General features: G+C 55.5%; 1 protein-coding gene across 2 annotated transcripts in view; it reads right to left on the reverse strand.

Annotated features, from left to right (window-relative positions):
* The window catches only part of NTN1 (netrin 1), a 107,814-nt gene extending 85,772 nt beyond the window's left edge, over positions 1-22,042 (reverse strand). The window contains exon 1 of one of the 2 annotated variants that reach the window (XM_075770985.1): positions 20,765-22,042. In XM_075770985.1, coding sequence (XP_075627100.1) covers positions 20,765-21,788 — 1,024 coding nt within the window. In that variant the 5' untranslated portion in view covers positions 21,789-22,042. The remainder of the gene's footprint in view (positions 1-20,764) is intronic. The other variant, XM_075770984.1, reaches the window with a different exon arrangement.
* Between the last annotated feature and the right edge of the window lie 472 nt (positions 22,043-22,514).

Raw genomic sequence — 22,514 nt, forward strand, 5'->3', positions numbered from 1 at the left:
GCAGCATCAAGTTTTTGGACTCTAACCACTTGTAATCCCCTATCCAACACCAGTTAATTCATATAAAGAACTTGAAAATCTCCCAGATGTATGATCCATAGAAGCAAAAGCCATTAAACTACTATTACTACTAATATGCTACTAAAACTAATGATGAGGATACCCTCTTTGATTAGGAAACTCCTAAATTACAGACAATACACCAGCCAGCTACTGTCACATAGTTGCCCAATATGCAAAAACCTCCCAGGGAGTCTGGTGCTGCTCAGGTTGAAAACAGGATCCTGCTCCAACAGGTCCTTTCTTCTGACCAGTGTGGCCAGTCTAAAGGCCAGTTACAGAGGCTGGGATTCATCCCCACTTACTGCTGGCATTTTAACTGATGCCCATTTTAGGCATCTGGCTGCTCTGCCTACCTTAGCAGCCACAAAGGGAGGAAGGATTTCCAAGAAGGAAATTCAGAGCGCAAGGAGAAATACCTTCCGACTTCCCAACCGACATGTCCATGATTCTGCAACCACATGACCATACGCACAGGTCAAGGACAGCAGCAGCCATTTAAGTGAGTGTTACCTGGAGATGGTAAGCCCTGCAACACACCACTATGAACTTTCTAGAGGAGCATGAGCTAAGAGCTTGAGCTGCAACCTGGGGACAGCAGATTCTTGGGTGAAGGCAGCAGCACTAAGCAGCCACGTCCTGGAGTAGTGTCCATACAATGTACTCTGGCTGGCCATGTGTCCCCCGACCAACTCACGGGGACAGAAGTATTCCCAAACCCTGCTCCTGTGGCAGCCCTGTGTGACTTTAACAGCTTATTGTCTGCTCAAGTGGTGGATTTTCTTCTATCTCAGTGCTAGTGGAGGTGGATCTTTTTTCTGCAGCTGGTGCTAGAAGACTCCTCTTCAGATTGCACGGTGATAAGAGGTGACTGGGGCTCTTTATGACATTGCTTAATGAGCTAATGACATTTTTACGAATGAAGAAAGTCCCAAGATGATTAGACTTGTTGATTCTTCAGAGATGCCAAGACTCGCCCCTGACTAACAAACCCCATTCGCATTCTTCTCAGTAGATGAAATCTTTGCAGTGCACTTTCTCTTCCTGCTCTCCACCAAAATTGTCCTCTTCTGACTAGCCTGCAGTCAGATGTGGGAATAACCTTGTTTTCCTTTTGGTGGGAAGCTTTGGCTTCTCTCACATAGGATGAGAGGGTCCCAAACCAGAGGTGTCCAGGGCAATACGGATTGGAGCCTCCCAGGCTGGGATGGGAGAGCGAGTCTGGATATCGGCTGATCTTCTCTCAAGGTCAGGAGAGGGATGCGGGATGAGGTGTGCACAAAGGCACTACTGTGTATGGCTTTGCAAGAGCCGATCCTGCCTCCTTAACGGATAAGAAGGCTTTGAAAGAGCGAGTTAAGTGTGCCAGGGTATATGAAGACTTTGTGAGGGGCTTTTCTAAAATCCCACACAAGAGGCTGTTAAGGAAACCTGGTAACCAGAGGATAAGAGGCAAATTCCCGTTTTAAAACCAGCCTCGGGTAGCAGAGACAAAGAGTTTGAACCCTGCAAGGCTTGGCATGCGGGGAGGTGAACAGCGCCTGGGGCGCAGTCATAATTAAAAATAATAACATTGAGCACTTTCAAAGCACTTGGTAAACATGATTAACTAATTAGTCAACTCTTTACTAATTAACCAGTCACAGGACTGGTGTTGCTCAATATGTTTAATGATCCGGAGAGCAATTGAATAGCTGGGGGCAACGTCTGCGGAGGACGCGGTAGCTGCGTAGGGGATTGACGGGGAGGCTGAGATGAGCTCACAGCGGGAACGGGGCTTGGAGGGGATGCTTGGGCTGGGGCTGGACCCTCCAATGGTGCCAAAGACAGAGCTGTCATCTTCTCCTCTTCCCCTGGCAATCCCCTCACTGCCTCTCACCCTTCTCTCAGGATAGGGGACTTGCTGTGCATCTCCCATAGATGCCTGTGGTTAATGTTTACAGCTATTTAGGCACAGGAAAAGGCAGATGGCAATTTTCAGTTATACCTGAAACCAGTCCAGTCTGAGCTAAGCCTAACCCCCTCAAAATGCTGTGCACCTCAAGCCTCACGTTAGTGCTCCCCAGCACAGTGAGGATGAGTCTCCTCTCTCTTCCCTTCCAGTAAACCAAGAATTGGACTAACACCAGTGCAGGATTGGGGAAAAGAAGAGATAAGTAGGACCAGAGAGCCTCTCTGGTTGCCACTGCATTGCTAACTGGTCAGTTCCCCCACCTATGCCTCAGTTTCCCCAGGGCAGGTACTGTATGTGCGGTGTGATGTCACGTGAGATGTCATGCTCAGATACTCTAGCAACAATTTATTTCTTAATCAGGGCTGCAGTTGGAAGCTTCCCCACAAATTCAGTGAAAAATATCTCCCCAAAAGACACACAGGGCTGGTTTTAACCCTGCTCCTCATGATTGCCCTGAACCTTTCTCCCTCTGAGTGAGTCCTTGCTTTCTGCCTGCACACGCTAAGCCCAGCAGGTTGTTCTTGAAGATGCTTCTGGTGGCACCAGGCTGTCTCTATTGCCTGTGACAGATATCACACCCGAGGGAAAGCTGCTCCTGCCTGGTGACTCTAGCACATCCCAGAGCCCTGCAGGGCACCTTCATGGCCCTGCCATGATCCTGCTGGTGAATGCCACCTTTTGGGGCTGAGTTTAAGTATTTCCTAGTTGTAATTTGGGTATTTACTGTCCAGGAGTCTCAGAATTAAACATTGCATTTCATAGCATCACAGATGCATCTAGAACAGATCTGTATGGCTGTGCCCATAGCTGTTACCAAAACATCTCATCACACAGAACCTTCCTCCCCAGCACCAGGAGTTTATTCCCTGTAGGAGGGATCTGCCGGGACTGAGGGAGCACCATGCAGTCCCAAAGGGTGCTGAGCGGGGCCGAGCTGTCAGTCTCCCAGTGCCATTTTTCCTGGAGTAGTTGGGAAGTGCTGAGCTTTCTGTGGGACCTGCAAACCCGCAGCACCCATGCACTTCACCCAGCACTGATGGGCTCACAAACCTGACAGCATTTTAGCCACTGCTACAGCCTCTCACAGGACGTCTGCAAGGAAAACCAAGCTATGGAGAAGGTCTGACCTTGGGACTGTTCACTTGGAGCTCCGTTGGCTTGATGGGCTTTTTCCATCAGACATCCCCAGTGAGTTGAGGAAGGGGACCCAGTGCTTTGCAGGGAAGACAGAGGACCGGGTCAGGACCTGGTGGCTCTGCATGATGTGATGGTACTGGATGCTCTGCTCATGGTGATGGAGCATCCCACCTTGCTGGAGTCATCACAGAGTGCCTGAAAAAAGCATCCTCTCCATTTTCCCCTAGCTGGCCCTCGGACCTTGAGAATGAAGGCCCACCACTGGGCAAGCGGCTCCCGGCTGAATTACCAGCTTGCCATTGTGGTAGCAAAAGTTTCCAACTGCAAACACTTGATTCTGCAGTTACCAAGAGAGAAAGAAAGAAAATTCTCCCATGCAGAACAGTGTTTCGAGGTCAATAGAGAAAACCCTGTGGCCTGAATACCCAATCTGGGGAGACTCAGGAGCCTGGCAGAGAGGCTCCGGGTCTGGGTGTCTGCGTTGTCACACTCGTAGCCAGGTTACCATGGCTCATCCGCAGTGCATCCACACCCCGGGGGTCTGCTTCTTGCCTGCATTCAATTGGCTCCACTCTTCCAGCATTGAGAAGGACAGTTGATTTGCAGAAGAAAAGTGAGTCCTTAGTGGTCCTGTCATGTCATCGCCCCGGGGGTTCACAAAGGACTGTGGGTGCAGCCCAGAAAGGGGCTGCCTGCGCTGCCCTCCAGCCCCCGGCACGGCCCGGGGACTGGCTGCCTGCGGGCACGGTGCCCGCGCCCCTCCCCAGGAATGGTGCTGCACCAAGGGGCGGCCAGGCACCCACCTCGCCCCGCTCAGCCGGGCTCGGACTTGGCTCGGTCCCCTGGGTGGTCTCTCTGGGTGTCCCACAAGGGGGACCTGAACATGGCAGCAAGTGGTAAGGACACAGAAATGGCCACGTTGCCTTAAATCCATGGGTTCCGCTAGCATCACCTCGTGCACGGGAGTGTCTGGGTGCCTGGTGTCCAGGCAAGGGGAGCGCTGGGACCTGGCTGCCTCCAGAGACACAGGTCAAAAGCCACCGAAGCAGCCAGGAGGGACACAGGAACTCTGCTTTTTGGCGTTTTCTTTCTAAATGCTTGAGATGAAACCCAGAGCAGGGTATCCAGTGGGGATGCTTGGGCTGTCAGTGCTGCTCACGCTCCACAGGACACCCCGGCTGCCCCGTCCGTCCGTCCCTCCCGCAGACAGGGATCCTTGCTCAGCTCTCTTTCGGGGCTCCCCTCCACCAAGCCCTGCCGGTGTTTGCAACTGCGGGGCTGCTCCTGGGGGAGGGGAGTTGGGTGCTTCAGACTGCCCATCCCCCTCCCCTCCTCCCGGGGGGATGAGAACTGAAATAAAAGGTCCATTTCTTTAGAAAGCCAGGCCTGACTATGGGAAGGGTCCCTGTATCCATGCAGCTCTCCCGGCCTCCCGCTCCCCTGTTTAGTAATCTCACTTCTGGGCCTGAATTCATTCAGACGTTGTGAAGGATTAGCTGACCTTTCTTTCAGCGCTTGGTAAGCTGGGGATGTTAAAGCTTCCCAAAAATTAAACTCAGGAGGCTGGGAGCCTGGAGAGCTGCTCAGCGGCTGCGGCTGCTCCCTCAGCATCTGCCCCGGGGCGGGGACAGACCTGGGACTGTCCCTTCGTCCCCCTCGAAAGCCCTCAGATCCATACACAGCCTTAGCAACCGGCTGTGCGGTCCTGGTGCAGCATAAAACCAGTTGATTTTCTCTCCTTCAGGATGGTTTGGCCATTTTTTTTTCTGTTTGTCTTCTGTGGGTTTCAGCGCCTACTTTTCCCAGCTTCTCTCTGCTGCCATGAGAGGATACAATAAGGGAAAACGTGAGCCCGTGAACCTGGGAGCTGAGGTTTGGGGAGGTGGGTGAAAGCTGTATGAGAACGGACAATGCTGTCACAGCTAATGGGTGGCATAAGCTAGTAGGGACAAGGTGCTCTTGCCGTTGTGAGAGACCATTCACTCTGAAACCTAACAATGACTTGTGGCTTGGTTAGCATTTGCTGCCTTAGGTCTCAAGCTGGGACTGAGCATGAGAATTTGTTTTAAGCTCCCAAGCGCAGACATGATGGACTGACATACAAAGTACTTCCCGCAGAGGTGGAATTGGGCATACGAGGTGGCTGCGCTTCCCTGACCAAGTGAATCTGATTCTCTGCTGGATGCATGGGAGATGCAGGAAAAAAAACCCTCTTTTTCCACAATTTTGCAATTATTTTTCCCTGACAGTTAACCTCAGAGCTGGGGGGACTATACCTGGGCATGAGCACAAAGGGCACCACTATCAAAGCACATTTTTGTCTCCCTGCAGCCCAGGACACAGAGCTGGTCCCAGGCACTGGTGAGGGAGGTGAAATTGCTGCTTCTCCCGTCCGAGGACCCTGAGAAAGCAGCTGGAGCCCTGGGGGAGCTGGTGGCTGCGTGGCCCCACCGCTCTGCAAAATGCCGTGGGCTGCTTTTGGGGGAGCCATCCTGCTACAAGGGGGGGGTTTGCAAAGACAACCCCACACCCTGGCAGTCAGAGCAGCCAAACTCCTGGAGGCAGCACCGTCCCTGTTTGGTTTCAGAGTCTCCCTTTCGGGGTTATGTTGTTGCATCTGGCAGAACAGGAGTGAACTCAGCAGCGCGAGCAAAGCCCACGTGCAGCCAAGCCCAAACTACTGCCCAAACCCAGGCAGGGAGAACAAATTGCACAGAGGGAGAGCAGGGCTTCATCCAAAGCCCACAGAAACCAGTGGTGAAACTAGAAATTATTTCTCCTCCTCCCACTTGCTTTCTCTCTCCATCTCATTTGAACTGAAGCTGTTTGCACACAGAAAGAAGCAAACAAATCCAAATGCTGCAGCAGCAGCATCTGAGCCGTGCGGAAGCCTGACCCAAGCAAACCCATTGCTGTTCTTTCCATCCACTTAAACTCAGTTATTTTACAGAAGCTATGAGGGGGGTGAGGGGATGCCTTTGTTATCCATTTAAATTGCTTGTTTAAATGGGCAGCCAGCTTCTAACGGGGCTAATTTTATAGGCACCATAACCCGATGCGAGAAGTTTCTTTTACGACTCTCCACTCCCTCTGTCTCAAGTAGGAGCAAGGGCTGCGGCCGAAGCCCCCAGGGAGTTTGCACAGATCTGCCAGTTCACTGGCGAAAAAAAGGCATTGGTAATTCAGAAAAATAAAACTGTCTTATGAGATATAAATTAGATTATTGCTCTGGGGAGATGAGCTGCTCCGCTCACCCACAGGGCTGCCGCCGCCAGATAGCATCTGTTGCAATTACAGGTTCTTCCAGCCTGCCCGGCAGAAATGACCTCCCAAATATTTCAGCAGCAGCTGGAGCATGCACAAACACTCGATGTTCTTTCTATGGCTGAACAGCAAGTGCTTGGTCTGTGCTCAATTGCTAGCTGGTGGCCCCATCTCCTCTGAGGAGTCTGGAGGGGTCCAGAGTCCCCTCGCTGAAGGTAACCGGGTCCAGATTGTCACCTTGCAGCAGGCGCTGGAGGCTGAGCTTGTCTCTCTTCACGGGTTTGTACAGTACAAAGTGCACCCTTGGCACTAGATCAGCAATATTAATTGCCCATGAGAGGAAGCATATAATCAGCCTTCGATGCTGTATAATTACACAGAAATTACCAGAAGAAATTAATTCCAAAAGGTGAACATATGGGCCACAACGCTGAAGCCGAAGCTGGATTTTGCCTCTGGTTACTGCCACTCATAACTGAGGGCAGAATCTAGGCCAAAAGTGTGTTTTCTAGTTCATGATTTATTGTACCAAAATGGAGCTGGTAATGAAAACCGTGCTCCACTTCTTAATACACAGTCGACTTCCAACAAAAATGCCAGCAGGAACTCTTTCTGCTCCTTCTTGCGTTACAGCTGCCCATCAGCAGAGGATCTTGGCTCTCCTGCCGCGGCCATGGGGAGAGGCACCACCGCGCCACAAAACCCCAAGGCTCAGTGGCACCAGGCTCAGGGGACGGGCACCGCGCCGTGCCCCCTGCCAGCCCCCGGCCAGCCCCGGACCCTCCTCTGCCTCTCCCCTATCTCCCTCATCCTCTCATGCTTTCCCCCACCTGAGCAGGACTGAGCCTGTTTTGCAGATTATTGCAGCAAGCAAGTAAAATTCCACCTTAATTGCAGATTATTTCAGCAAGCAAGTAAAAATCAGGCTCTATGACTATGTATTTTGGCACTTCGGTCTCCAAATAGCCCCACGTGCTGGGTCCATCGTGCCAAACCTGCCCCACTGTGCTGCAGCATTGAGCCATTCAACCCAAACCATGCGGGTGCTGAGCACCCACCACAGCACCCGAAGCCGATGGAGCCATACGAGGTGAGAGCTTTGCTCCTCTCTGGCTCAACCTGCTATTTCCTAGCCCTAAAAATGCCATTCTTTTTCTACAGCAGGATGCCTCCTCTCTCCTTGCTGAGAGCAGCAGGTGGAGAAAGCTCTGAGGAAGCCCAGCGACAGCGAAGGGACCCTATAGCTCTTCTGACCCTCCCTTGCAAACATGGGGCAACCTGTGGGAAACCGTTGGGAGATGGCCGAGTGCCACGACTGAGCCCCTTTGCTGCAAACGGGAATTCATTTGCATGCTAAAGTTGTAGTCGGGCGCTTTACAACACGGTACAAGCATATAAATGTATTTGAATCTCCAATATTGCCCAGCCATCGCCCGGCAGCGCGCTCCCCTTGGAGAAAATCCTTCCAGGGGGCTTGGTGGAAGAGGGTGCTGAATAAAAGATACCCAAATGAAACCTCAGGTCCCAAGGGCAGCAAAATGATGGAGAGCTGAAACGCACCAAATTCAGGCACACGGCGTATCTGCGGCGGAGTTTTCCCAGCCAAAAACGTGCGTGCCAGCGACAACAGGAAACTCGCGGGCTGTGTGACAAGTGTTGTGGCCTCTCCTTAGCTCTCTTACTGCCTCAATGGGTCCCGGGTGACTCTGCAATCAAGGTCCTATTCAAGCCAGGAAGAGTCGAATCCCGGGGATATGTGTTAGGCCAGCACTTTCCACTTCTCTTTCACTTCATGGACACCTATAAATTTTCCAGGGACAGTGGTACAGTACATGCCTCTGCTGCAGCCACTTCCACAGACTCCTTAAAAGTAGTCCAGGACCCTGAGAAATTCATTATATAAAGCAATTCACAGTGATGCATGTGAGTTCATGGACCTTCTCGCTGCCGAGGACCAGAGTACAAACTATATTACCCCTAGTCAAGGCAAGCCAGTCAAATTATTGGCAATAAATACATTTATTCCAAATGTTGACCCACTTTACATCCCTTTATTTAACCCAGCTGCTCCAAAGGGGGGTTGGAATAAAGGGAAAATAAAGTCTGTGACTCTTCATGCCTCCCTGGTTCTCTGGCTGAATTCTTGTTACTATTATTAGTGTTGCGATTGTTGTTGTTATTATTATTGTTATGATTATATGCATTTCATTCTCTTTTGGGTAATGAATAATTTATGACTCTGTCTCGATCCCCTTTCAATGGATTCACTATCCAGGGAGACTTGCTGAATAATTTGGATCATTCGTTTTCAAGTGCATGGGCTGCCGACAAATTGTTCGCTTTTCATTACTGGGGACATTCATTGGTCACCCAAATCAGGGGATTTCTTTGGTCACCCCAAGCACGTGATGTGCCGTCTGGGGTTTTGTCGGGATTTTTGTTTTGGGGTTTTTTTTTTTTTTTAATTGATTGGGTGAAACTTTGTGAAGTGGAGACTAACAAATAGCTCATTTGGGGGGCTGGATTTCTGGAGAAATTAGTTTGCCAAATTTTTGTGAACATTCGGTGGTTTCGCAGAGACTTGTGAGAAGTAAATGTTATGGAGCATATTAAATGTTATTCAATGTTTTAAAGGCGTTGCTATTTTTGCCATTTGATTTGATCAAAATTGTTATTAATCTTTTGCTACTCAGTGCTAACTAGAGAAATATTGCGGTATTAGACCTGGCTGCTCCTTTGCCTAAAATCCTGGGAGCAAGTGAATTTTCAAGAGGCTTGCATTTGGGGATCTTTATCCCTTAAAATCAAACGAGTGCCTGTATTAACCTGGTTGTGCCCACCAGGACTGGTTTTGGGACCCTGCAGTGCCCTGATCCTGCACACACAGTCGGTCCCAGGAAAGCAGCATCCCCCCCAGCCCCGGGCAGGCTCCGAGCTCGACAGAGACACATCGCTGGGCACACACACGGCGCGGCGAGGATGAGCACTGCTCCTCACTCTGCTGCTGGACCACGGGATGGAGACATTTGACACATCCACTGGTACCCGCAGTTTGTCTGGGATGTCTCCACTTGGGCACATCTCAGCAGATTTGCTGCCAGTTCCATGAAAATCATTAGGACACGCCACGCTCAGCTGCAGAGTGAACCGACAGCAAAGCTATGTTGGTCCACAGACCCTCTTAATCCTCCCGCTGCTAGCCCAGACCCTGCGCCATGCCCAAAAATGCCATGGGCTAAATCCAGGTTCACCTGGGAATTAACAGGGCTGTGCATCGCCACTCCGGCTCAGACCTGCCCGGCACGGCATGGCCTGATTGCCACCCTGTAGATGCATCCAACTCCCCGCACCACGACGGCCGCAGAGGACAACCTCACGGTCCCCAGGGCCCCGATCCGGAGGGGCTCGTTCCCTCCCTGCCCCGCACTGCCTGCTGCCTGCACTGCCTGCTTAGCCCCGATTTACGAGCAGCGTGTGAAGGAGAGACACTGGGCCGCTGGGCTGAACAATGCAGGAATATTAGCCGAGTTACAAAAACAAACAAACCAAACCCCGCCGGGAGCCCGTTTCATTTATCTTCTTTTGTCCAGTTTTGCTTCAGCGTGAAAGTCGCCCTTTCAAGTCCAGCAGTTGTGTTCCAGCCCCGGCGGGTAGCTGATCCAAAGCGTTACACTGAGAGCTTCCCAATGGCATGTTTGCACAGTTCAATTCATTTCTAAATATTCAGTGGAGTTTCCCTCCCTCCTACCCTCCCAGGACTTTTTGCCCAAGAACCGAGGGTGTAAAGTACGGGGCCGGGGATACTGGTGCACAGAGCCTTTGTGTGCAAACACAAGCTGCTGTTTGTATTTGCCTTCACACTGTCAGAGCTCAATTGTGCGCGATGCAATACTGGCTACCAGTCTGCTTTCAATATCCGCTCGGCCATCCCTGCTGCCAGAGAGACGCTCCCCCTCCCCGGCCGCTTTGAAGCAAAAAGTGATTTAATTTCATGAGACTTTCGGTAATCACGTTACAATCTCCAACATTAACCAGAACTGACTCCCTGTTGCAAAAGGGCGGGCGGACGACTCAGTAAACAGCCTGGCTCGGGACAGCCTGCAACACCAGAGGAAGGCAAAACGCACAACGGCTGCCTGGCTGGTTCTGCGCCGCTTATCAGATGAGGCTGGAAAACAACAGCATCTTGGCAGCACCGGGAGGGAGCAGCCGGCTTTGGCCATCCTGAGGATGCTCTGCGGGCTGCTCTGCTTATCTCATGCACCATGATGGCTGATTTTTAAAGCCAGACCTTTTTCTTCTATCCGTAGCTCTACCCATCATTTACCTTCCTTCTTCCCTGATGCATTTACAGTGTCCTGATATTTCTGTCACATCCCTCGGGACTGGATTTGCTTCTGGGACAGGCTCCTCCTGCTTATGCCTTACTGTATGCTGCGGTGGCCAGTGGTCCAGGAAGAGCCAGGACGTCCCTGCATGAGGAGCAGGGTCTAGGGAAGATCTAACATGAAGAAGAGGAGGCTGAGAATAGGTCTTGCCTGCCTGTGCTGTGTGTCCCTCACCCCTCCTCACCTTCCTGCACGCATGGCTCAGGTATTCCCAGAACATCTCCTGACCAACCAGAGATCATACACTGGACTCTGAAGGAAAGTTCTTCTGGGCTGTGAGAGCAAACCAAGGTGCTGCACCGGGCTGCCGGGCACTGGGCACCAGCCGGTGTAAAAAAACTCCCTTTTTCCAATCAGATGCATTGTCCTTGCTCTTTTCATCCACTATGGTCTGCCTGCCTAACCCTGGACCCTAAATATCCAGATGGCTGACGTTAAGGGGCATGAATTCACACTACAGACCTGCCATGAAAATAGTCACACTCAGTCAAAATGAAGCACGAATCCCAGTAACCCTCACGGCACCGCAGAGTGCAGCCTGGTAGGGATCAGGGTGATGGATGGCTCCGAAATACCGTGGGGAAGATGACATGGACTCCTCATCCATCTTCCCATCCAAATCTGCAAACTTGGAGTACACAGACGTGTGTAAAGATGGTGATCGGGGATGGAACAGCTGGGCTTTGCCTCGCGCAAGCTGGGAGCTCACAGACCCAGCACGGATATGGCACGCAGCCCGGAGACCAAGCCGCGCAAAGTGGGGACTGCTGAGCCAGCAGCTCTCCTCCTGTGTTTCTTCTCTAATTCCCACCTGGGACAGGGGGGAAAGAAATCCCCCCATTCCCTAGCACCCTGAGAAACTGAGGAATGCTCTTCCTTCCCCGTCACACCATCATGGAATCTGCGTCTGCTTCTCCGCAATCAGAAAGTGTTTCCCATCCCAGCAGTTCCCCGCAGCAGGTCAAAAAGAATAACTTTGCTGTAGAACAAACCCGCAGAGCCTGGCTGCTCTCAGCCTGTGTCAGTCAGGCTGCTCCTGCCCCTCGCGCTGGTTTTACCCTTTTCCAGGTGAATTTGGGGGTGCTGGCTGTAGGTTCCTGGCTCTCTACCCTCCTCTCCCCAAACAGCGGAGGTGCAGCAGCTTTGACCCTCAAGCAGGGAAAAAGTTTGTCTCCGAGACACCCTTGAGGCTGCTCGCCCTCACCCACACCAGCATTCCCGCTCGCCTGCCCACACAGTCTGTCTTGCTGCTCATTTTTGGCAGAAGATGGCAAAGGTCTCCTGGGCTCATCCTTTACCTTTTCCAGCTCTGCCATCCCCAGGGGCACATCACAGGAGTGGGGCTGGGGGTTGCAGCTCCCTATGCAGCACCCTGGGGCTCAGCACAAGAGGGGATCCCTCTCCAGGTGATACCACAACCTGGGTGACACAGCCAGTGGGCAAAGCCAGAGGTCTCTGCCAGCCCATAACCCTCTGTGAAATAATTCAGAAAGACCCTCTGCTTCAAGGAGAGTGTGAAATCGAGTTTTTTCCTTCCCCAGCCTCCAGTCCTCTGTCAAGGAGGGAGATGCAGATATGATTTTCAACTCTCCCATCATTTACGAGACACTTTGAAAAAGTTTGAAAGGAAACCTCCTGCACCGTCCCTGCTTTCAAAGCTGTGTGTGGGACGTGAAACAGCTTCTCGGTATCTATTGCTTGCTTTGCTTGCTGCTCTCCCTGGCAATGCAACTCCTGGGGCAGAGGGACAGTCACTTTGTACAGGAGATGCACGTTGTGAGCAGCAGCAATTTTGTGCTTACTTTGTGCTTGAACTGGTCCCTCCAGTGCTAGCTGAGACCTTGGGGTGCCCAGCACCATCCCGCTGAGCCCTCTCTGGCCATATCACTCCACCAGTTTTTGAACTCCAGTCCTCACTGAAACCAGTGCTGTTCAAAATAAGTCCCCAAATCAAGCTCCTAGCTGAGCTGCATCCCCATCCCTCCTCCATTCCCTATCCTCCACTGACATGGGTGCCTGTGCTGTCCTGGCTCAGAACCCATTTTATTAGTATCTGCCTAAAAAAACCACAACATTTTTTCCTCCCCACTAGTTAATCCTCTGCCTCCTGATGAGCCTAACGCAAACTCCCAGCCGGTGTGTGGCTGAGCCCCTTCATGCCGCTGATCTCTGCTGCAAACACGGGCTGCTCCCGCCTGGGATGCAGCGAGAGCGGCCAAGCCCCGCAACAGCCTCCCCGGCTGCACCGGCTCAGAGCAGGAAAAGCCTCCCTGTCTCCTTATCAGTCCCCAGGGCATCCTAATCCCCCTATAAATGAAAGCTATTATACAGATATCTTTTTAAAAGCCTGCTCGTCACTTCAGCCGGGCAGCCCCATCCCAGCCATCAGGGGATGGATTTTTTGGAGCACTTAGTAGGGGTGAGACGCTGCCACTGGACAAAGCTGGGTTTGCGCCGGGTGAGGATCTGGCCTGTTTCTTTACAAGCTGTGCTTTGATTCCTGCTCAGGAGCAGATCCGTCTCCCCCGCAACGCCGGGCTGCAGAGCCAGGCTGAGCCCCACGGCCATGCCAGGCTCCCGGGCTCTGCCACGCTGCCCTGCGGGAAGCAGCGGGGATCTGGCAGGGATGCTCGGGGACGGGAGCTCGGGTCACGCAAAGGAATTGCACCCCACTGATTGCAGCGGCAAAGGCCAAACGGCAGCCACCGCTCCAGAGATACCCTGGGGATGAAGCAGATGTGACTGCTGGGCTCCGCCACTGCCGAACCCTTTTCCTGGGTCTAAGCCGTCTGCGCAGGCTGACCCTGGCAGCAAAACCTCTCCCTGCCCTGCTGCTGCCTGAAAAATCGGGGGGACCTGTTTGGCGCAATCGTGAACACGCTACAGATAAATGAGGGAGGTTGGGTTGAGTCTGGGGGCTGTGAGGCCCCGCGGTGTGCTGAGGGCTCAGCCCTGCCGCAGGGAGGGCTGGTGCATCCTGCGCTGCAGGTAGCTGTGTCCGTGCTTTCTAGGAAAGGTTGGGCGTTGCATTTGGTGGGTCCTGGGGCTGGTTTGGGTTTATTTCTGCTGTTTGACAGCAACACGGGGTGAAATGATACAACCTCTGCAATGCTATGAAGGTAACCAGCTGGTTCCAGTCATCCTGACCCAAAAACTCCTTCGCCCTGCATGTCCTCCAAGGCAAAACTGGCTGGAGAAGAAATTCATCCCAGCACCCCAAAATCCTCCAAAAGGTCTGCAGGAAAAACTATGCTTGCACAGCCCAGCCCCTCCATGCAATAGCCCATAAAAAGCACAAGAGCCTCCAAAAACACTGTACCAAAAAGCAGAGCATCCCAAAGGGGAGGCAGGAGAGACCTAGGGCCAAAGAAGGCAGCAACCCTCTGTGGTCAGAAAGTCCATCCCCCGTCCCTGAGGGTGAAGGGGGGATAAATTAAGAATATAAAGACAGGCTCATGTGTCCCAGCTGTCCTCACATCACAGGCCAGGTAGGCAAACCAGAACCCCGGAAGAGTTTTTACAAGTAGGATCCCTACAGACAGCAGAGATTCAGGAGCCCTTGAATGCTTCTCTCTCCATCCTCGGAGAGGCAGCACGTCCCCCCAGGCGGTCACGGGGAGGTTGCTGAAGCGAGGACAGTGTAGACTGAATAAGGATGACATGCTTTGGCCCAGAAAGAGGAGGGCAGAGATTAGCCGTGGACAAGCTCAAGGGAAGGCAAGTGTCCAACCCAGAGTGCCAAGCCTGGTTTTGTTTTAGCCTTAACTGCGCTTTTTTGTTTGTTTGTTTGTTGGTGTAAAAACCTTTCTGTTGGAAATCAGTTTAACTTTAAGCTTCCTGAGAATAAAAGCCTGTGAGAAAGCTCTGCCCATGCAAGGCCCGCTTGGGAGGCTACAATAGGAGTCTCAGCAGCTTATGGGCCCATATTTCTATGGCTACAGCACCCATCTGCTCAGCAATACAGTGTTACCCACAGCTCATGCGATTCCCCATGCAGAACAACCCGCCGGGAGCTGAACCAGGCATGGGCTGCAAAGGACCTGCAGCTCCATGGACGACACACGGTGCCACGAGAGGTCCAGCCCGCACGGGGCCTGTTCCAGTTGCTGGCTGGCGTCGTGTGCCTGGTGAAGCTGCCCCAGTTGCAGTATTTCTCTAGACACAAGGATGCTAGGATGCTGCTTCATGCCTTTCTTACCCCAAGTCCAAAGCATGTTGAACAGCCCCCTTTTGCTCTTTATAAATGGGGAAACTGAGGCACAAGACAAGCCTGGACATCAGAAATTATGAGTATCCCTAATATCATCCGAAGGTAATGGGCAGTGTCAGCACACAGCAGCCCCAAAATCCACCTGTCAGTCTTGCCTGGCTGGCTCAAGCTAGAGATGTCGTCGTGCTGTGCTGCTCAGACCCAGGCAGCAGGATCTGTCTCAGATGGGCAGAGGATACTACACCCTGGGGTCCTGCATGGGCATCCTGGGGATCCTGCGCTGGCACCCTGGGGTCCTGCATGGGCATCCTGGGGATCCTGCGCTGGCACCCTGGGGTCCCGCATGGGCATCCTGGGTATTCTGCAGGGACAGCTTGGAAATCCCGCTCAGAGCCTCTTTGCTCAGATAAGAGATGTCACTGCTTTACAAGGCGAGAAGGGATGCTTGCATCCTTCCCTAACCCTCTGGAAGAGATGTGGCCATAAGCAGGGTAAACACTGGCGGCACTCAGACCTCTTTCTCCTCACAGAGGGATTTACAAAGCCACTTAAATCCTCTGTCTGACTCCCATCCCACCATGGTGCCCGGAACCAAAGGGGACGAGGGTGCAATGGATGTGTCCCTGCCCAACCAGGTCCCTGCCAGCTCTGCTGTCCTGCCCACACTCCACTTCCCCCTCTGCTGCAGACTGAGCCCTCTCTTCCTCTGCCCCGCTCTGAGACAGACCATTTGCAAAGCCCTGAATCACCACAGAAGAGGAGAAGACAAAAAGGACATCTTCCACCAGTCCAGTCATTCCTGGTCTGATGGCTCTCAGCCACTGTGAGCCATTGCCACCCATCGGTGGCCCCAGGACTTGTCCTGACTCCTTGCACTGCTGCATGCTCCTGGGGTGCCTCAACCCTGTGGACAGGCATCGGGGGCTGCAGGCACGCTCCGGTGGGCCCGAAGCCATCAGTCACCACCAGCTTCACTCCTTGTCCCATTCAGAGGCCAAGGGGAGTAGGACGGAATCTTCTTGTAGGGTTCCCAACACCCCACTGTGCCGACCCTGGGGAACTTACAGCCGGGATGAGAACCGCCAAGGCTTTTTAAGTGGAGATGATAAATGCAGGCTAAAGAAAAGGGATCACCTTAATGTAATAAGGGACACCAGGAACTCCCCGAGATGAAATCCGACATCCCTCTGCAGGACCAAAGTGAGAAGAGCTCACTGCTGTGGAAAGATTTGATTCCCCTGGTTGTGATGAGGACAGAGGGAGCCCACCGGCTGTTTCGGTAAGCACTGCCCTGCAAACATCTCCCTGGACCGCCACCGAGATGATAAAGCCCCAGGTTTATCTGGAAGGAAGTTTTTCATTGGGAACGTTTGGCAGGCTGTTCTCTGGTAGTTCCTGGTTCCCCCTGCATCTGAGATGAAGATTTCTTTCAGCTGGAGGAGACACTTGCTCGCAAATTGCTCTGACTCATCCCAGCCTGGGAACCCTACAGCAGCGCACGCCGCGGAGCAGAGCCTAACACCAGGCTTCGCGCGCGGCTTGTGCCAAATTCCCTATCTGAAAACACAATATGTTTCCTTTCTGTCACTGCAATCGCACTTGTTATTGTTAAACACTCTCTAGGCATCACATAGGGCCAAAATCCGAGAGGCGCCCAGCACCTGCAAACACCACTGACGTCAGACACGCGTGCAGGTGCTGGGTGCATCTCCCGGCCCCGTGGGGGAAAGGGCTGCGAAGCACCAGAGCCGGCACTGGGAACAGAGTCTGGAGGTCGTTCTCAAAGTGCCTGTGGGCAGGCTGCAGCCTGGGTTTGGCTAGTAGCACTTTCTCCAGCCAAGGCAAATGCAAAGGTATTTTACGCAAACTAAAGGGAGTATTTAAAAGCAGTGCTTGTCTGCGTTCATTTCCAGCACTCAAAGTAATGCTGTGGTTCGTGAGAAACTGTGGAATGATGTTGATTGCATTTTATTGATGTCACTAAATCTGGTTGAAACCTCTGCCTGCATTTTCATGAGTCCACACAAGCTCACCAGCGGTTGAGCTTAGACAACATTTTAGTTCAGGCCTTTTCCAGCTACAGTCTCCTCTCACAGGGGAGCTGGAAGCTTCATCTGGACAAACTGGGTTGGAGACACGAGGCTTGGGCTGGACCCATGCTGAGCAAATGGAGCCGGCCCGACGGCGCTGGAGAGAGGGAGGATGGAGAACAGACCTCCAAGCTTGTCTCCAAGCTGTGTCCTCCCTGGAGCATGTTAGCTCCCAGGCACCCGGCCAAAGCCGACTGTAAGGCCAAGCTCTACGTGGATGAGTTATTTGCCAGGTAAAGTTGATGGGAATCTGAATCTGTGAAAAGCTCTGCTGGCCAAGCTCCTTCTGCAGGAGCAGGTCCCTGGAGAACATCTCCTTGGGCCAGGCCCCATCCTCTCCGTGTGCGGTGCCCGGGCTCTTGCAGGCAGCAAGTGTGATAAAGAAAAATTAGATCTGGCTGGCGAAAAACGTTCCCGTGGGAAATTTTGACTTTTTGTCAGAAACTCCAGTGCGTTTCTTTTTCAGCCCCAAATAAGCATGAATAGGAACAAAGATTTGGTTTTGGCAGGGGGAATGGGCTTACCAAAGAAAACACCCAAATTTTTAATCAGAGCAGACACATTCTATCATTTTTCTCCCTGGTTGAAAAAACCTCACAATTTTCCAGAAAAAAAGAGAAAATTCAATGAAAAAAATTGTAATCAGTTCTCACACCACTGCCTGGGGTAAATTCAGCTAATTTGGCTAATTCACCTACCCCCTCACCACTGCTGCTCAGGAGGATCTGGCCTCCTCTGGCTTCCCTCTCCAGCGGTTGAAGATCCCTCCAGCGTGCAGCCAACAACATCACCACCAACTCACCGCTCGTCCCCTGCCTCTGCCCGGCGAAGGCTGGGTCCGTAGCCCTCGAGTGACCGCAAAACCTGACTTTCTCTCTGGATTTAGGAGAGAAACCAGGGTGGGCCGATGGTCATGAGCAAGTGGGTGGGAGCTGAATAGGGTTATTGTGATCTTTATCTAGGGGGATTATTCCAGGCAGTGTGGGCTTGGCAGGGCAATGCAGTTGTTTGGCCGTGGTTGGTTTTGCAGACTGATAGGTATGGCCCCAAGGAATGTGCAGCAGAAACGGGCTGGGCAAAATTATTTTATGGTAGCTTCATCCTTGCAAAACATTCACTTCCCAGCAAAGTTGGCGGAAAAGGAAAAAAAAAAAATGAGTGATTTTTCGTTTGCAGAAGTCTGACACGGCTAGGACTGTGCATGGTCTGAAATGCAAAGTCTGGCACAAAAGTCGCACATTTTACTGGAAACTGGGAACTTGTTTGCTTTTTATTGGAAGTAAATCGGAAGGGAGAAGGATAGTAAGTACACGAGGCCAGCATAATAACCGAACAGAGGCATTTTCAGGATCACTTCAGGACCCTGCAGAGTAGACCAAGGGTCCAACAGCACCCCGAGATCACACCAAATTTTATGGCACCGCCGACAGCAGTAACTCTCTTTCTGCAGGCAGGGAACTCGTCCCTGCCTGTGAGACGGGACGGAGACCTGGGGGGACCTGAGCCCCTCCTGCTCCCCCCGGACCTGCTGCTGAAGAAGGGGCAGCGCTGGGTCCGCCCTGGGCTGGCGATGGGAAATAACCACGGCGCGGAGTCCCATCCCGGAGCGCTGCCGGGCGGAGGCAACCCGCCGGGACAGAAGAAAAGCAAACCCGGAGATAAACCCCTGCTCGGCGCTGCTGGCACATCCGAGCGGCACCCACCGTCTGCCCCTCCGGGAAACGGCATCTCCCCGCCGCTTCGCCCCGCTGCCGCCGCCCCGGGGCCGCGCCCGCTCCGCCCCGACGTGAGCCGTAACCCGGCGGGGAGCGGAGGCTCCGGACCGGGGCAGAGCATCGCTGCCGGGATCCCCGCAACCTTCCCCCCCGGCGCCGCCACCGCGTGTGTCCCGGTGCCATCAGGCTGCAAGACCGGGTCCCCTTCTCCCCTCCCAGATAAGCCCGGTTTGGCCGTGCCTCCGTGTTGAAGACGCCGGCGAAAAACTTGTGTTCTCTGCAAGAGACACATCTGATTGTGATTTGGGGGGAAAAAAAAGGAGAAGGAAAAAAAAAGAAAAAAGCCCAACCCCGGCCGCTCGGCGAGGTTTTTTTTCCTGTCGTCGGAGCTGCAAATATTTTGGAAGACGGGGCCGTGTTTTCCGTGTAAACAAGGCGGCGGCGGGGCCGGGGACGCGCTCCGCGGGGCCGGGGGGTCCCGGCGCGGAGAGCCGAGCCGAGCCCGGGGCGCATCCCGGACCCCGGGGCTGGGTCCCCCCCAGCCATCGGCACACGGCTGATCCCAGGGGCTGGCACCGGCCCCCTAAACCGCGGCGAGGAGCGCACGGGGATCCCGCTGGGGAGCAGGGGGTGGAAGGTCGGGGGGAGCCGTCGGCGGCATGTGGGGGACTCTGGGGGAAGAGCACCCCAAATCCTTCGCCCTTGGCCACCCCAGGACATCCCGTCTCCTCTCGGGGACAGCCCAGAAGCTCGGGCTCTCTTACAGCCAGGACGGCGCAGGTTTCTCGCCCGAGACGGAGCGAACCGGCTGCTTCCCGGTTCTCATTTGGCCTTAGGGCTCGTTCAAGTCCCCGCCGCCCCACCACCTCCCTCCGGGGCCGCCTGCACCCCCTGAGGATGCAGCAACGGGAGCAGAGACGGGAGCCGCAGGCTTTGCCGAGCTGCCCTCCCCAGCGCCCGGCCGCCTTCTCTCTCCGGGGAGGACCGGAGCCCGTCCCCGTCCCGTCCGAGCACGGAGCTTCTCGGGCAAGCTGGAGGCTTTACCGGCCTGAGCCGGTGCACCGGGGAAGGGAGCAGGGCTGCCGCAGAGCTCCGGGATCCTCGGACCGGACCCCGCTCCGTGCGCTGCGGGACCCCGGGCCGGGAGCTGCCGGGGCCGGGAGACCCTTCCCAGCCAGCCGGGGCTCCTCTGCGCTTCCCCGGACACGAACGGTGTTTTCCCGGTCTCCTGAGTGTCCCTTTTCCTGAGCTCCTTGGTGTCCCCTGCCCCGCACTCCCTAGTCTCCTGCTGTCCCCTGCTCTGCGCTCCAGGGTCCCCCTGCGTCCCCGGCCCTGCTCTCCCGGCTCCCTCCGTGTCCCCTGCCTTGCTCTCCCCGGTCCTCCGGTGTCCCCCGCCCCCCGCCTCCGGGGCTCTCTGCACTCCCTGCCCCAAATTCCTGTGCCTCGCCGTCCCCTGCCCGGTGGTCCCCAGCTCCCCGTGCCCCCTGCTTTGCACCTCGGGGTCCCCCGGTACTGTCACCAGTGCTCTCCCGGGTCCCTCGGTGTCCCCTGCCTTGCGCTGCCGGGCTCCTCGGTGTGCCATCCCCTGCGCTTCCGAGTGCCTTCACATCCCCTGCTCCGCGCTTCTGGGTCCCTCGCTGTCCTGTCCTTTGCCCTACGCTCCCGGGTACCACAGTGTCCTCGCCCTGTCCCGCTCGCAGTCTCCCTGTGTGTCCCTGGATGTCCCGGCGCTGCTCGCTGTGTCCCTGGATGTCCCCGTGCCTTTCGCTCCCCATCCCTGAGGTCCCTCGCCGGGTCCTGGATGTCCCCCTGCCTTTCGCTCCCCGTCCCCTCCCGGGTCCTTCGCTCTCCCCTCCTTCTCCCTGCCCTTCCGGGGACCTCAGCGCCCTTTCCCCGTCCTTGCCCCGCGTTTGCCGGCGTGTCCGTGCCCGCGGCGTGGGACTCACCCACGCACTCGTTGGCCTCCCGGGCCGTCGCTCTCTGCCAGGGCCGGTCGTAGTGGAAGGGCTTGCAGCGGTCGCACTCGGGGCCGGCCGTGTTGTGCTTGCAGTCGCACACCAAGCTGTCGTCGCGGTCACGGACACAGCGTGACGCGTGGCCGTTACACTTGCATCGCCCGCCGACCTGCAAGTCGGAGACGGCGTAGAAGTAGGAATCGCGGGCCAGCTCGGAGTCATCCTCGCTCTCGTCGCCGAAGGTGTGGAGGCGGCTGAAGATCACCCTGATGTCGGTGGCCGTCACCCAGTCCTGCAGCACGGGCGAGTTGTCGAAGTCGTGGGCGGTGGGGCGGCCGTCCAGGGTGCTGAAGGCGATGAGGCCGCCGGAGAGGGGCCGCACGTCGGTGTGCGAGTCGGTGCAGACCGCCTCCTGCTCGTTCTGCTTGGTGATGGCGGCGCGGTTGGGCTTGTTGTACATCTTGCGGCACTGCGTGGAGTAGAACTGGAAGGGCACCCAGGTCTTGCCGTAGTCCATGGACTTGTGGATGGCCATGGACTCGGGGCGCGGCGAGCAGAACTGCAGGCTGACGTAGGTCACCTCGAATTTCTTGCCCAGGGAGAGGGTGAGGGTGACGTTATGGGGGTACTGGACGTAGCTGTCGGACTGCCAGCAGGTCAGGTTGTGCGGGTTGTTGAGGTCGGTGAGGAAGGAGGGCGGGTGGGCGCGCTTGGGGTCGGAGGCGTTGCAGAGGTGGCAGGAGCGGACCTGCTCCTCGCCCTTCTCCGTCACCACGCAGTACCGCGACGGCGGCTTCCCGCAGGTGCTCGACACCTTCACCTCCTTCCCGAAGGCCGAGTTGACGAAGTCGGGGATGCAGCGGCGGGGCAGCCCGTGCTCGTCGTAGCAGGGGTCGGGCTGAGCCGTCTGCACGGCGAACATGCTCACGCCGTGGTAGCCGCCGCGCAGGGGCTGCGCCAGCCACGCCGCCGCCAGCAGCAGGGCCAGCGGCGCCTCCGCGCCCCTCCGCGGCATCCTGCGCAACCTCCGCGCGGCGTGGGGAGAGGAGGGAGGGGAGCCGCCGCTCTAGCGCGCAGCTCCGCGGGGCGACTTGGCCGACGGACGCGGTGCAGCGGCTCAGGGAGCCCGGAGCATCGCCCGCCCCGCGGCCGGCCCCGCGGAGAAAGGGGAGACCGCGGCGGCGGCGGCACCACAAAAGTGCGGCTGGCGGCGGGGCTGGGTCCCGCCTGCCTCCCGCCCCGGCTCTCGCACGGAGAATGACTGGCGGTCCCAGCCCCCGCCGCGTTTGAGGTCATGCTAAAGGAGTGACATCGCGCTCAAGGAACAGAACAACGACATCCACTGGCGGCTCAGCCAGAGACACGCACAGGCCTCGGGGAGGGCGGGGGGGGGGGGATGGGAGAGGGACGGAGCCCGCCCCGACACCGCGGCGATGGACGCCAGAGCCACCGCGGGGCTCCCGAGCCGCCCCGAGGAGCCGGGGAAGGGCTCCCCTTCTGCCCCTCGCCCCTCTGTGCCCCCGACGGGGCTGGGGGAGGCCAGGGCTGCCTGCGCCCCAGCAGCTGGGGATGCTCCGCGGGTATGGGGCGGGGAGAGGGGGGCAGCGGCCGGGAGGAGCCTCCCTGCCTACCGAGAGGGACAGGATCGGGCCCTCTCCCAGCTGGTCGCTGCTGACATCCTCTTCTCTACCAGGCCAGATAGGGCCTGACCACTCAGCTGGATTGGGAGGGGGGGCCGGGG

The sequence above is a fragment of the Balearica regulorum genome, chromosome 18 (assembly GCF_011004875.1).
Source record: "Balearica regulorum gibbericeps isolate bBalReg1 chromosome 18, bBalReg1.pri, whole genome shotgun sequence".
Taxonomy (NCBI): domain Eukaryota; kingdom Metazoa; phylum Chordata; class Aves; order Gruiformes; family Gruidae; genus Balearica; species Balearica regulorum.